Source organism: Acomys minous (assembly GCF_964271855.1).
Source record: "Acomys minous genome assembly, chromosome: 13".
NCBI lineage: Eukaryota > Metazoa > Chordata > Mammalia > Rodentia > Muridae > Acomys > Acomys minous.
In genome coordinates, this window is record NC_140495.1 from 34,987,873 (window position 1) to 35,003,620 (window position 15,748).

Sequence of the window (15,748 nt, forward strand, 5' to 3'; positions counted from 1 at the left end):
ATTAATTTTGGAGTTAGTGATACACCTAAAACAGAGAATGCCTGCTCGTGGTGACTGAGGATTTAAAACAAAACAAAACAAAACCTGTTTTATGTTCGGTGCTATATTTGATCTCCTTTAGTTCATCCCTTCATTTGGAGGAACCTAGTGCACATATTGAGTAAATGACCGCCTTGATCCGTACATCAATGGGAAGCGGTTCCTTCGGCAGTGAGTGAGTGAACTCATTTGGCAATAATGAAGGCAAGAAGCAAAGCTGCCCTGTTCCCCACCATGTGACTTTACCATCTACATCTGAAGCACAGTGCATCTTATGGCTTTGCACGTAACTCTATATTCCATCTCATGCATCCCTTTGTATATTTAAGTAGAGTATTCATTACATTGCTTCCACTGGAAAAAGCTAATTTTACATTGCAGTGATTTTTTTTTTTTTACCTGCTGTTACAGAACCTTTGTGCTTGGAGTTTATTTATTTACTTATTGAGCGTCTCTAGGGGAAATGTCCCAAGGAAAAACAGAGTTTCATAGTTTACTTATTGTACACTACCCTTCAGTGCTAAAATGGAAAAAAAAAAAAACCCAGAAAGGATGAGGGTGGAAGGAAGAAGTAAGCTTGAAGGTCATTAATGACTCTAAGAGTAAAAATGATGAAGTGACTGCAGAGGAAGCCTCATTCTGTGAAAGATGAAACGGGACTGCTCTTAGCAAGAAGAATGTAAAGAAAAAAATAAACAGGAAGGCCTTTTCGGTACATCTGGTGCAAAGGAAGGAGGACTGTACCTTGTTATCCAGTTGTAGCCAAAGAGTGGGCCGCAGCCTTTATCAAACTTCAGAGCCGATGTCTTGAAAATGAGGCTCAGTAAAAGCCCATCATTAGGAGACGAGCATGGGTTCCTGGAGACCTTTCTCTTGTCCCCAAGAAGAAAATGAAGCATCCATCACCATCGAGGCTGGGCGTCCAATGTAGGGCGCATTAATTGACGGAGCTGCTGGTTGCGTATTGAGCCTTTCTGACCCACAACTTCAGACAGCTTCCAGCGGGGTGGGCTTGAGCCCCTCTGAGAGCCTTTCTGGCGATTTTACAGTTATTGGGGAAGGCACGATTCCCTTTCCTGATTAGCCTTTTTCTTCTACACACCGGGTGCCTCACTGGGGAAGCCATTTGTTATTCAGAGGCAGTGCCTCTAATGAGGAGCGCATGACTCCTGGTTCATTTTCACAAGATCTAACCTTGTTTAAACAGGAGTCTCAGTAGAAGTACAGTGTCCCCCCTGTGTGGGCCATTCTCTGAGGTTGCTGTGGGACACCTTTAACCAGCCTTTAGCCTGTCCTCTCCTCACAGGTGCTCTAATGTGTTAATGGGTCTTATTTTCATGTCATTAGAAATCAAACAACAAAATCATTTGCTGTTTGAAATGTGAGAACCTTTCCTCCTTCAATTTAAAAGCGGTGTTTTGGTAACCAGCTTTTTGTTCTGTCCCCAAACATATGGTTCTGATCCTTTACCTCACAGGAGGATGCTGAGAGAATACAAAATGAACCATGATCATTTTCTGCTCAAGGTAATAAGTGCAAGGACTGTCACTAAATCCATTCGTGTCCACTCTGGGGTGGGTTTGGTCCCCCCCCCCCCCACCAAATGATCTTGCTGTGACCTAGTTCTGCAGGTAAGAAAAATGATTTTTCCATCTTTGTGTGACATTATGGCTCTGGTGAACCGTCCCCATGCGTCTTGGCATAGATGGCCTCACGAGGATAAGCATTAATTATTTTCAGGCTGCCGATGTGTCACCTTGTGGTATCCATATTTGTCTTCTCAGAATGCATCATCACTCTCTAATTATAGGTTCTTGTTCTGGTGGGATCGGATCCTCTGTGTTGTTAACTGGGGTGACACATTACATGAGGAAAGTAACCACCTGAAAAACTGGTGAGCTGAGCTGAGGGTCAAGCCAAGGTGTACAGAATCACACTTGAAATAGTGTTCATGCTGCGAGTGTCACCACCTACCTGATCCCACATTTTAAATCACCTTCTAATTGAGGGTGCCTTAAATCTGCATTTTGAACATGAAAATTTACCACTTAATTTAGATTCATTTGTGCATATATGTGTGGTGTATGACGTGTGTGTGTGTGTGTGTGTGTGTATGTGTGTGTGAGCATCTGTATGTGTGTGGGTACATTCACCTATGTGTGAACATGTCGGGGCCACAAGTAAACTTTGCTTGTCTTCTATGGTCCTCCACCGTAATTTTTGAGGGGTCTCTCAGCGAGCCTGAAGCTTACCAGGTAGTTGAAGCTTACCAGGTAGTTGAGCCAGCTGGCTAGAGAACTCCCATGATCCACCTGTCTCCCCCTCCCCCAGTGCAGGGCTAGAGGCGCACATCACCACACATGTGCCTCTTTTTCATGTGAATGCTATTGGGGTCTGAACTTGCTTGTCATGCTTGTACAGCAAGGGAAATGAGGGACACACTCTTACACTCTGGTGTCATCTCCCCGGTCTTTGATTCTGATTCCCAGCTCTTCAGATGTCTCTGTAGCAGGTGTCTTTTGTATAATATAGAAAATTACCACAGGGTCCCCGGGACCCCTTCAAAATAGCTGCTTCTGGAGGCTTGGACAACAGTGCCAACCAAAGCTCTACAATGTTTTAAAGATCAGAGTGGGGACAGGGGACAATTTAACACGAAAGTGTTCCAGTCCTAGGGTTGAAAATAATAAAGTTCCTAATTCTTAAAATAAATAAATCTCTGTCATACCAAAAAAAAAATCTTAATTTATTGGACATCCCTGCCGGAAAACAGTAAACCTGAATTCATTTGTGTAATTATTCATTCGTTCGTTCCAAGCAACAGATATTTGCTGAAAACCTGCTGTGCTTAAGACTTTGTGGGAGTGCATGTGAAAATGCGGTTAAGGCATCACTGTCTTGCAGTCACGTTTGTTTGAGTTTCGGGTGGTGGGTTAGGTGGAACGGTAAGAAAGGGTTTCACTTGGGTGACAGTTGTTACCAGGCAGAGGCATCTTTTTGGTCCTCATCTCTATGTCTGGGCCAAGGGTGATGTTGCTGGGCATAACTGAAGGCTTTGACCCAGCAAGGAGGGGGTCTCGTTGTCGTGTGCCCAGCACTGAGCCCTTTCCTTCGGCTCCATTCTGAACAGCAGCTCTGTGGCACCGACAGCTGAAGTGTTTGATGAGCGGGGACATTTGAAGGTGCTGAGGGCTGGCACCAGAGTGTGAGGGTGTCTTCCTCGCCCCGTCCCCGCCCCCCACCACTTCTGAAAGTCAGGAGAGTTGGGAGGTGGGGAGGGATCACATCCAATTTCACTCTTCCTCCTGAGCGGCAGATGTGCCCACAGGAACAACTGCACAGTGTGAGGTTGTCAGGCTTCCAAAAGAATTTAGCTAATGGGCCTCATTGCTCATGGAGCTCGAATCCTGGAGGATCAACACGAAGGTTAGAGACAAGAACAGAACGGGAGGCTTCCGAGGCTGCCGCATGAGGCTTTCGCGGGCAGTTATTTCTAACTTGGGAGTTCTCATCTGCCCCTGCTCATAATGTTAAGCAGCCTCCCTTGTATAAAGGGAAGGAAAGCAGGTCAGCGTGCTGTGCGACCGTCAGTTAGTTTAAACTTGAGGACAAAGTTGTTGGTTGGGGAGGAGGCCAGAACATTGAAGGAGTCACTGCAGTGTCTCTTCCAGAGGCTTTTCTGAATAATAGCTCCCTTGAATGGCTTAGGTGTACGGATAATGGGAAGAGCTGACTCAAGGCTGCCTTCGGGCTCAGCAGAGAATGCATTCTGGGTATTACCGTGAGCACTAGGGAAGGCTTGAAAAACACCAGCAGAAGGGCTCATGTTATACACAGTGCAGATTCCCCCAGGGAGAAAAATGTTTAGGAAATCCAACTTTAATAACCACTTGTCCCTGCAAGCATCAGAGTTAGTAGCCCCTGTACCCTACACTACTCCACAGCATTATAATCTCTGATAACTTTTTAAACCCTGCACCCCAAAATTTCGCATAGATTCAGAGAAGACCAGTGAGGTCATTTACGATGGATGACCCGTGTTGGAAGTCCCCACACAGCCTCATGGCCAGATACTCCCTGTGGCTGCCTCAAACTGTGCATTCAGTGGTGCGGAGGGATCAGCCCAGGAAGACTGTGACACTCCAGGGCACAAGAACACAGGCAGACACTTTCAGGGAAACTGAGGCTGACTTGCCTGCAGCCTGTGCAGAACCCATTCCAAACCCACACTGGCTAATTACCACAGAGCAGTCTTTGTGCACTGCTGTTTAAACACTTCCTCTGAGGCCAACATGGGATTCTTCCTCGGGCCGTTTGCATGAGGTTACTCTGGGCATACAGTTTTAAAAAGAAGGGCAAATGGAGAATATGAGAGGGGAGTTAAGGAGGGGGCTCACATCTTTCTTGGTCCCACTATTTTTTAATTTTAATAAAAGCTAAGCATAATTTGGAGTATCATGTATTTACTCTTCCGGTCTTTTCCTTCAGCCATATTTTGGGGCAAGAAGCATTGGATTGCTGGGGTCCCCCCACCTCCATCCCACTTTTTAAAAAAATCTGTGGCTAGGAGTATAGTTCAGTTCACAGAATACTTGCTGAACACACAGGAAGCAGAGTTCTGTCCCAGTACTGCATAAAATGGGGGGGGGGGCGGTGTAAAACCGGGGATGGGGGTGCGGTGGGGGGTGGGGTGGGGAGAACAGTGCACAGCTGCAGTCTCAGCAAGGTGAGGCAGGAGGATCAGAAACGTGAGGTCATCCTTAGGTACACAGCCTGAGCTACATGAGACCCCATCAGAAAAAAAATTACAAGTGGATATGTTTTGACAATTATCAAGCACTTTCACTTCACTCATGGTGCTATTTTTTTTCTTTTACTATTGCCATTTTAGAGTAAACAAGGGTTTTTTTTTGCCTCACTGCCCCGCCCCCTTTTCGGGAGAGTGGTGTTTGTTTTGTTTTGTGTGAAGAGCTTCCTTGTTTCTACCTGGCTTTTGTCAGTTGGCTTTTGTCTGCTGTTTGGGACTGTTTTTAGGAAAGCTATTATAAAAATGCTGGGAAAAAAAAATCTTTCTTGTGAATGTGTTTGCATTTCCGTTGGGTAGATGTCTAGAAATGAGAGTGCTAGGGTGCGTGGCAGGTGCATATTTAACTTGCCACAGAGGTCTGCAGTGTGGGAGCGCTGTTTGTATTACCGTCAGTGCAGCCATTATCTATACAGTCCTGTGGGGTTGTCGCATCACCACCCATGACACCATTATGCATGCAGTCCTGTGGAGTTGTTGCACCATCACCCACGAAGCTGTTGTCCGTGCCCACTGCTAGGGCTGTTGCATCATCACCCACGATGTCATTATCCATGCCAACTCGTGGGGTTACTTTTGTGATTCTGCATAACTCATTATGATTTTCGCGTTCAATTCCAGCCCAGAGATTTTTTTTTTTTAACCTCTTTACAGGTGCTAGTTGTTTGCTCATTTCTCTTACTTCGTGAGGGGTCTGTTTAAGTGTGCTGTGGTTGGCTTGTAGGGTCCCCAGCTCCCACCATCAGCAGTGTGCCCACCTCAATAGTGTGCGTTTCACTGGAGACTTGAAACTGAGAAACCTTCTACCGACTGCATAAATTTCATGACTCTCACAGAGACATGAAATGTGTCCAATGTGTCCTTGCATTTTCTGATGTTTTGTTTTTGTCCCCGTAGCTGGCATATTGTGAGGCTGCGAGGAGTGTTTTCCAATGCCAGTAGGTAGCAGAGTGTCAGAACTCTTCCCTCAGTTTTCTCTGGGATAGCTTTCTGGACTTTCAGCCTTGTGCTCTACCCTCTGCCCCCTGGTGTTGACAAGAACCTGTCCCACAGGAAATTCTTGAGTCACCTTTACAATTCATACCCCAAGGAATTCCCTGGTAAGACGTCTAAATGCAGTCATTTCTAGACCCTCCTTTTTTTTTCCTTCGCTCCACAAAACAGTATCTTTACTTATTATTTTTTAATTACGTGTTCTATACGGAAATATTAATTTTCCATTTTGGCTTTCTGACCATGGAACTTAGTATTTCCTTTGAATTGTAGTGGAAAGAGAAGGGATCCGGGCGTGTTGCTTTTAGAATCTGTCAAGAATATAACTCTGTTTGCTGATGTGCTGTTTCCTAGCCTGCCTTACTCAGGGAAGCAGGCAAGATGTGGATGCAGCCCTGGGAGTCTGGGACCTCCTGCTTCCTGAACAGGAGACAAGAACAGCGGAAAGGAGGTGTTTTCTTTACTGTGCTTTGAAACAGGAACACGGTATCTCATCCCCAGAAGGAGAGAGACTCTGGCCTGTGTGCAGACATGTGTTCACAGTGCCTTAGCAACAGTAACACAGCCTCTGGGAAGGCCACTGATTACCACGTCTCTAAGATAGAACACAGGCTCTTTGGAACAGGGTCATTCCACTGTGGGCTAGAAACGCACATGAGACCAAAAAAAAAATCACAGCCGTCAAATTTTCATAAAGTACCAGAGTCTTGTCTTCTCAGACCTGGAGTTTGAGTTGCAGTGGCTCTCACTTCAAAGAGGGGACAGTTTGAGCTTGGATGAGCATAACTGCAGGGGATTAAAGTGTCTTAAATGCATAAATTCCTAAAAATAAAAACAAAATAGACACCACATTCCAGTCAGTGGTAAACTCTACTGAACAAAAGGTTCCTTTAAAATAGAAGTCACAAAGGATAAGAAGATGGGGGTGGGGGTGGGGAGAGGCGGTGTTTGAGGAATTTTAGACTTTAAAAGAAACCCAAAACACATGTGAATTTGTTGTTATGCTTGGGCGAAATGTGGGATCTGACAAATATCAGTTCTTAAGACACTATATGAGTTAGTTAAGAGACTTGAATTACTAACCAGATATTTGATGATAGTGAATATTTATTAATAGTTTAGGTATTATCATGCCATTGTGATTTAATTTTTATGAGACATATTGATTGACATATCAGAATAATATCTCAAATGATAAGAATGGGATTTACCCCCAAACTGATCTATGATCAATTTGAATAAAAGAAGAATGATTAGGAGCTAGCAGGTCTTGTTACGTTTTCAGTAAGGGTGAACAGGGTCATTGAATCCAGGGCTTTCCACATGCTAGACAAGTGCAGCACGACATTCCCTGTTGAGTTAGCCATTTTTGTTTGTAGATAATAAACACATGTTAATTACACTGTTCTCTTTACTATAAGATGGATTAGCGTTGGGCTTTTTCCGTCAGTAAAAAGGCAGAAAACAGGCTATTTAAGTGCCCTCTGATTCTGCTGGGGAACTGAGTCTGAGTCAGGAGCTGTGCCTGCTGGTCTGCTCACAGGCACATCAGTGAAAAGATTGGTACCCACTGACCCTCCCCTAACATTTTTGTCTCTACACTTGTTTATTGCCGTCACGTTAATGTTATGAACATTAGAGAAAAAGAACGTGATTGTGCATATTTATTTAATAGTTAGTGTTGGTGGTTCAAAGATCCCGCCTGAGGAATGCTACTAAGAATATTTCCCAAAGAAAATAGTGGAAAACGAACTATAATTTGTGTCAGAGGAACATTTTATGTCTAAATTACTGGGAAAATGGAGGAGAATTTGTTGTCAACTTGGCTATAGGCTGTAGCTGTTTGTTGTTGTTTCGGTGCTAGATTACACATAGTCTTCTTACTTCTTTATTTTGAGACAGTGTCTCACTGAGCTGGCCTTGAACTCACCCTGCAGTTTAGTATAGGCCTTGTTCTTGTAATCCTCCTGCCTCATCCTCTCAAAGTACTGGAAGTATAAGCCTGTTCCACCAGGCCTGTCGGCTGGCTTTCTCTTTAAATGTACTAAACAGAATAGTTCTGGAGGCAAAGCAGCCCCAAGGGAACACTTATTTATGTTCAGTCTTTTAGCAATTTAAATGTATTGATCAAGCCTAAAACATGGGTTTCAAAATGTACTCCCCATCAGAACAGTGGGTTTTTCCTCTTGGCTTTATCACTTGGCTGGCCGTATTATATGCCTTACGCACGTAAGGTAAAAGCATTTGTTTCTGTGCCTACTGTTGGCACAGAGTTTATTTTTGTTTTGGGCGGATTGTTTGTTTGTTTTGAGACAGGGTTTCTCTGTGTAGTCTTGCCTGTCCTGGACTCACTTTGTAGATCAGGTTGGTCTTGAACTCACAGAAATCCACCTGCCTCTGCCTCCCTGAGTGCTGGGATTACAGGTGCGCACCACTGTACCAGGCCTCTGGGAAGTGCTTCAGTCCTGAGGATGTCTTTCCGAGTCTACCATTGAGGGATTCTAGATATTTAATATTACATTTGCAGTTCTCCAGACATGAATTTCAGGTTCCACTGAGGCAGGGTGAGGAAGGCAGGCTTTTGGGGAGATAAGCTTTCACAGACGTGATTGTGGGAAGAAAGTATACTGGGGGGCCACTCACAGGAGTTGCAATGTACGATGCACTTCTTGACCAGCCAACCAGAAAATGGAAGCTCCAGTGAAGAAGCGAAGACATGAAGGCTGGATAATCTCATCCTGCTGCCTCTGGAAGACAATAGATGCTTTCTCCTGAGCCAGGTGGCCTGTCAGCACCACATGAGGCAGCCCACAGCTGCAGTTCCTCTGTCCTTTATGAGGACTTCTCACAGAATTTCTTGCACCTCTGTGGGAAAATGGCAACATATAGGACTCCTGGTGAGACAGAATCGAGCAGGCTTTGGTCAATAGTGACTGTCAAGGATTCTGGCATACTCCAGCAAAATGTGGTCAAGCATTGGTCTTTTCCAAGCATGCAGTGCCACATAAACTAGAGTGCAGTGGTGGTGTAGTTCACTAATGACTAAGTTACGCATAAAAGTCACCTATATGTCCCTCTGTTACCACTGTCTTATAAAATGTCTGGTGGATCGTCATCCAGACTCTCCTTTCCAGTTACTCTTATGGCATGCGTTGGATATAATTGCAAAGGGCCTGATTATTGTATGCTCAGCCAGCAAAGAGTTTCATTATTAAAGATCTGTGGCTTAGTAATCCCAGACTCGGCTGGATTTCTCGTGAGTGGATTATGCAAATAGTAAAGATGTATTTACCCGAATCTTTCGTTCAGCAATCCTGCCTACTGCACACTTCAGAAGCCCTGCACAATCTGATCAACAGCTTCAGGACTCATTATTTTGCAGGCAGATGGTAATATTTTGCACTAGGCCACCTACATGCCTTTATTTGCAAATGCTATATATGTGTGTTTTCTTCAGACATAATACATGGCAATTTTAGTATATGTCACTGGTAGGTGTACTATTACTTAGGTAGCATTTAAAAAACAAACAAAAACAAAAAAGGAAAGTTTTTAAGTGTTTTGTATGTACAACCAGCCCATTATATTATCTTCCCTTAAAAATAATTAAGAAAGTAGAAACATGAATTCATTCATGAAAAGTAGACAGAGAAAACGGTGCATCCCTAGTGATATGAAAAATGTTTAAGCATAATAAAGTTTGTGACTAATACAAACTCTTCCACTCACTGGGGGTGTCTGGTGCAGGGTCCTCTGGGCCATTTGGATCTTTTCCCAATCGTCCCCTAGTTACTGGTGGTCAGGGCTGGAGGGAGCTGAGCCGTGGAGCTGCTGCAGAGCTGGTAGGTGTTTGGGGTGGCAGGAAGCCAGTCTCAGCCTTCCCAGGGTCTACAGCCTGGATCCTCTCTGCCCACAAACCACCTCATGCTGCGTAGGAATGTCTTCTTGTACTTAGTTCAAGTGCCTTATCTCTGATTCTCCAGTCCTTTCTGTGCAACTGTAATTAACCTTTTTGGACTACCCTAAGCTCACCAGACAGTCCCACTACTGAAGAATTTAGACGGCAGGTGTAAGCTTACCCTTTAAGCACTAAGTCTTTGGGTACCGTGTGTACCTCTCTTGGCCTTGGGGGGCTTGATAGGCACTTCCATATGGAAAGCCCCCTTATCTTTCCTTGGGCTTGAGGTAAAAATCCAGAGCTCTTGGTGATGTATCACATAGGACCCTCTACAGCGGAATCTCCTTTGCCAGGGACGGTTCCTTGTTTTCCTCTTACTATCACAAAGTGGGCAAAGCCATTCTGTAGTCTTCCTTTTACTTTAAAATTAGCAGGTTAAGTACAATGTGATGATCCCTATGTATTTTCAGTAAACTTAAATAATAGACATAAGAAAGAAATGGTGTTTGCCTCAGGATGGGTGCTGTAGTCCGAATGCGAATGGCTCCAGTTGCTCATCTGTTCGTTAAATGCATGGTCCCTAATTGGTGGAATTGTTTCTGGAAGGGTTATAAGATGTGGCCTTGTTGAAGGTTGAGTGTCACTGGAGGTGGGCTTTGAGGTTTTCAAAGCCTGTTCCAAGGCCGGTCCTCTCCCCACTCCCCCCTCCTGCCTGTGGATCTGGATGTAAGCTCCCAGCTACTGCCCTCCCACCATGACTGTCTGCAGCTCCCTGCCATGGTGGCCACGGAACCTGTAAACAGGGCCCTCCTATTAAATGCTTGCTTTAATAAGTTACCTTGGTCTTGGTGTCTCTTCATAACAATATAAAAGGAATTAAGACAATGGATGTTTTCGCATTTTTCCCTTTTAAATTATTTGCTTGTAGGGCTTCATTTTTCTAATTGTTTTTAGATTTTTATACATGACTACATTGTGTTTGTCATTGGTATTTCTTCCTTTCCTGATTCCAATTCCCCTTGTGTTTCTATCATCCCATCCCAGGAAGTCATGACTTCTTCTTCTGTAATTATTTTTGTAATGTGTGTGTGTGTGTGTGTGTGTGTGTGTGTGTGTGTGTGTGTGTCTTTCTGTCTGTCTGTCTGTCTGTCTGTCTGCCTGTCTGTCTGTCTGTCTGTCTGTCTCTCTGACTATTAGTAACTCTGTTAATGTTGAGAAACCTTCAGGGGGATTTGTCCCTGAAGAGGACTGGCTCTCTGTCCCTCAGCTGCCGTTGTTGACCTATATCTCTTCATTTAAGGGTGGGGTCTCATGAAATTTTCCCCCGGGCATGTTGGCTTGTCAACTGGTCTGGCCTTGTGTAAACAACCACATTTTGGGGAGTTCCTGAGTGCCCAATCCCCATCGTGTCTAGAAGACACTGTGCCACAGCAGGCATCCTGGTCCTCTGGCTCTTACAGTCTCTCTGCCCGCTCTTCCGTGATGTTCTCTGACCCCTGAGGTGTCAGGATTCCAGTGTCCCAGCTGGAAGAACTGGGTGCCCCACAGTCACTTATCTGGATTCTGACAGTGGTGGATCTCTGTAGTCATCTCCATCTATAAGACAGTGCGCACGTGGGAAGCATATATTTAAAAAAGAATGTCTGAGTAGTAACTGGCTGCTTCTACCTGCCGGGCTTTGGATTGACCTAACTAGACAGATGGGAATTAAGGAAACAGAAACATGGAAAAAACAAGCTGGGATTGTGTGAGCCATGCACTCTGATGCAGATGCACCAGCAGCGTAGAGACTCAGCTTTACAGCAGACTGAGGGGTCAGCTGAGCTAATTTGGGTCTCTGTAGGGGAGCAGGCTCGGGCTGCAGCCATCTTGTAGAAGTATGTTGTGTTGACACCTTGTGCACACAACTGTCAACATCCATCCTAGGGCCAGGGCAAGTCCTTGCTGTCCCCATGGGTGGATGCCCATGGTTATGTCATGAACGTGTCCACATACAGGATATGCTTGCTCCCCACAGTTGGCGAAAGAAAATGCGAATCTGGTTACAATTTGATCCCTCTCTTGTCAGTCCTTAGCTAATAATTTGATTATTCCAAGCCACAGTCATTTTGACTGAACTGACTGAAGTATGCCAACATAACATCCTGCTCTCCAGACTTAGAGAAAATGGCTCCACCCTGAGCTTCTAGCTCATCTTCTCACTGTCTTGTTGGCACTCATCGTATAACTGGGCTTTCTCCGCTAATTAAAAAGCCGTTTCTTTCTCGTTACAAGCGGGCCTTTGATTTGCCACGTAGGCTCTCTCTACTTTCCCCTCTCTGTAATTATTCCAAAGAAGGAATCAACTTTCTTCTTAACTAGATATGGAGTCTGCCTCATTCCAGCTATTAAATCTGGCTTAAATTGGAATATTATGGATGCTTTCTTTAAATAAAGTTTCCATGGCAATTATCGCTCACTGTAATTAGAGAGGAAAGAGCTTTTATGATGAAATGAATACGAGGGTGGGAGACAGAGACTTGATCGCACACCAGCCTCGTTACCAATGCACAGCCATGAGGAAAAGCTACTTAGCCTCTCGGGATTTCAGTCCTCCATGTGTAATTCGGGCAAAATTAAATTAGATGTTTAATCCAACTGTATTTTGTATGGATTTATGAGACCACGCCTGGTACTTAATTCCTTAGGTGAGAAAAAAATTAACATTTTGTAAAGGGCTTACATGAACTGCTTTTTGAAAGTTATGTATCCCATGTGCCACCAAGATGGCTCAGTGGATAAAAATGCTTACTGTGCAAATCTGATAACCTAAGTCTGGTGCCGAGAACTCATGGTGTAAGGAGAAAACTAGTTTTCAAAGGTTGTATACACATGCGCACACGCACTCGGGCACACACACATACATGTATACACACACATGCACACTAGCTAACACTCACATGCACATATGCATCAAATACGAAAATAAAATTAGAAAAAAGGTAAATATGCTGTTGAGAGGTAAAGAAAAATGACTGGAGCTGATAGTTAATGCCGCCACTCCCCCTAGAAAAACTGGGAGATTCTCTGAATTCATAGCAATTAGAAAAACTCAAACAAAGCCATTGAAACAGCATTGGCCTTTTATTAAATTAACACTAATTTTAAAAGAGCTAACACAGTGTCGGGTGGGAAAATGCATTAAGCTATAGCAATCTCCAGGACTCTGTTCCTAAGGAAAGACTCCAAAGTATGGAAAAACAAGTCTATCAACATGATATTAATTATTTCAGTATTACTTTTGACTTAATAAATTTGCAGAAATTCAAAATTGATTAAATAAAGTATGATGGACTGTCATACAGGTGTTAAATTAAGAATGAAGACTTACTGAGCGAAAATACTATATAAAAATGTCATATATGAAAATATTAAAATGCCTTTGGGGGCTATAGAGATGGCTTAGCGTTTAAGAGATTGATGCTCTTCAGGGAGCCTGACCTTGGCTCCCAGTGTTCGTGTCAGGCCACTCACAACCACTTGTATGTGAAGTTCCCAGGGACCTGAAACCTTCTTCTTGCTTCTGGTGCCATGTGTACTCATGTAAACAAATGTACACACACACACACACACACACACACACACACACACACACACACACACACACCTTTTAAAACTATATGGGAAAATGTGTGTGTGCGCATCCTTTTTTAAAAAAAAATACCATTTTAAGCTATATGGAAAGTAGGCTAAAATCATAATTATATTAGGGTATTATAACCCCTCAGCTGTTTCTTTCCTGTTTTCCTAGATAATTTGTAAAGTAATGCTACTTTTAAGATTAATTAAAGTTTTAATTTAAGTATACATAGTCTGATTTTTTTTAAATGAGAAGCCTATTCTGTGCTGGTAAAAATCTGCTATGGCATTTGAATTCTAGAAAATGATGGAATGAGGCAGCGAGAAGGAATGCGTGCCCGGTGGACTAGTCACAGCAGGCTTTATGACCACCTGAGGCGTAGGATGGAACTGTATAACTTAAGTATTAATTCCAGGCTGCCTACCGAATTCTGTTGATTATAACAGCGTTGTCACCTGCATTTCAAAATTTACTTACTAGATTGCTAAGGTCATTCCACAGAGGAAATGAGATCTCACTGATACAGTGACATCAGCATCAGTGTAAAGCTTTGAAAAATACATCCTCTGGCTGTATGCAGAATCACTGGGTGGAAGAAAATGAGACAAAACCATCTGCGAAATACTTCAGGGTTAGTTTAGGTGGGTTTTTTACTGAAGTGAATTTGTATACCCATGTGTAGCCATAAAGAATGGTATAGAAAGACCCCTGCACATGTAGCTTAGTTGCTTCCGGTGATAACAGTTTATAAAACTATTGTGTAGCCCAATCAAGGTGTTGACATGAATATAACCCCTCTGCCGTTACTCAGTGCTGTCATTTGTGTGTGTGTATGTGTGTTCATGTATACAGTGCTATATATGTGTTATCACCAGTGTGTTCATGTATATAGTGCTATATACGTGTTCTCACCAGTGTGTGTCCATGTATCCTTTGCACAGTCTAGACACTGACAGTTCCGTCACTGAATGGATCCATCCTGTTATTCTTACACAATCACACCCATTTTCTCCTCCCCAACATCCCTCGCTCGCCCCGACAATCACTACTCTGTCTGTTCTTGTAAAATGTTATCATTTTATCATGTTACACGAATGCAGGTATATAGTATGTAACCTTTTGAGGTAGAGCTTTTAGGCTCAGCATAGCCCCCAAGAGAATTGTGCGTGTCAGTGATTTGTAGATTTTTGTTGATGATTCTTAATATCCCGTGGAATGCCTGTACTGCTGTTGAAACATCTACCCAGGCTCCTTTCAGTTTTTGACCATTAAAACTGTGCAAGATCTCCTGTGCACATAAGTTTCCGTTCCGAGACTGTAGTTGGTGGATCATATAGGCTTTACATGTTGACCTGTTGTTTTGCTGTGTTTGCTTAAAGACAGATGTCATACAGTCTTGATTGGCTTAGAACTTGTTATATAGCCCAGCAGATCTTGACCTTGCCATCCTCATGAGTGCTGGGATTAAAGGCCTGTGCCACCATGCCCAGCTCATATTTAGTTTTGGAGAAAATTATTTTGGAAAATAGCTGTGTACTTTTACATCTTACCTAGCAAAATATGACAGGCTTGGTTTCCTCACCAGCTTTTGGTGGGACTTTTGTGACTTTATTTTGAAGTTACATTTGTGGTAGTTTTCTTCACCTTAACTAAGCAAAGAATTTTGCTGAAGAGACTCTTGTGAAGTGAGTAGATTTACGGAAGCACACGCATGTGGACACACTCACTCACATGCACAGGGGCGTGGTGGAGGGTGGGGACAGATAGATCAGGGTATTTATAGCAGAAGCAGCCATCTCCTTCCCCCTCCACCACAACCTTATTCACTTAAGTCTTCCTGTGTTTTACATGGTAAACCTGTGTGTCCTTTTAGTCTTCAGCAGCTAAAATAAAGGGCTTAATTCTACACTGGTCAGCATTGGGCCCGTCCTCTCTTATCATTGTCACTTTTACAAAGTCAGAAAGTACTAGAAGAAAACACAGGGACAGCCTTCAAGACATCAGCACAAGGTGAGATTTGGCTTTTTGGACAAAACCCCAAAAGCACAGGAAATAAAAATGGACAAATGGGATTCTATCATCCTAAAAAGCTTCTACAAAAGGAAATAGTCAGCAGAGAGAACAGACAGCCTGCAGAGCGGGAGAAGACAGCTGCCACCGTTCATGTGACAGTTATTGTCCAGAACATGGAAAAAGCAAAACCAACCTCTACTAATAAAAAACCCCAAGTAACGCAGTTCTTTAAAGTGGGCAAATGGGGGACCAAAGTAATGATGCAGTAGGTAAAGGCAGTTGCTACTGAACCTGAAGATCTGGCTTCTATCGCTAGACCCCACAAGATGGAAGGAGAGAACTGACTCGCAAGAGATGTCCTCTGGCTGCCACTTGGATGCTG

At 43.6% G+C, this 15,748-nt stretch overlaps 1 protein-coding gene across 4 annotated transcripts in view; it reads left to right on the forward strand.

Annotated features, from left to right (window-relative positions):
* The window catches only part of UBE3D (ubiquitin protein ligase E3D), a 180,791-nt gene that overhangs the window by 119,327 nt on the left and 45,716 nt on the right, over nt 1-15,748 (forward strand). The window contains exon 10 of one of the 4 annotated variants that reach the window (XM_084753452.1): nt 6,191-6,731. The exons of the other annotated variants lie outside the window; for them this stretch is intronic. Within the exon in view, the coding sequence (XP_084609578.1) occupies nt 6,191-6,310 (120 nt within the window). The 3' untranslated portion in view covers nt 6,311-6,731. Of the gene's footprint in view, nt 1-6,190; nt 6,732-15,748 lie in introns of those variants that run through there. 4 annotated transcript variants of the gene reach the window in all.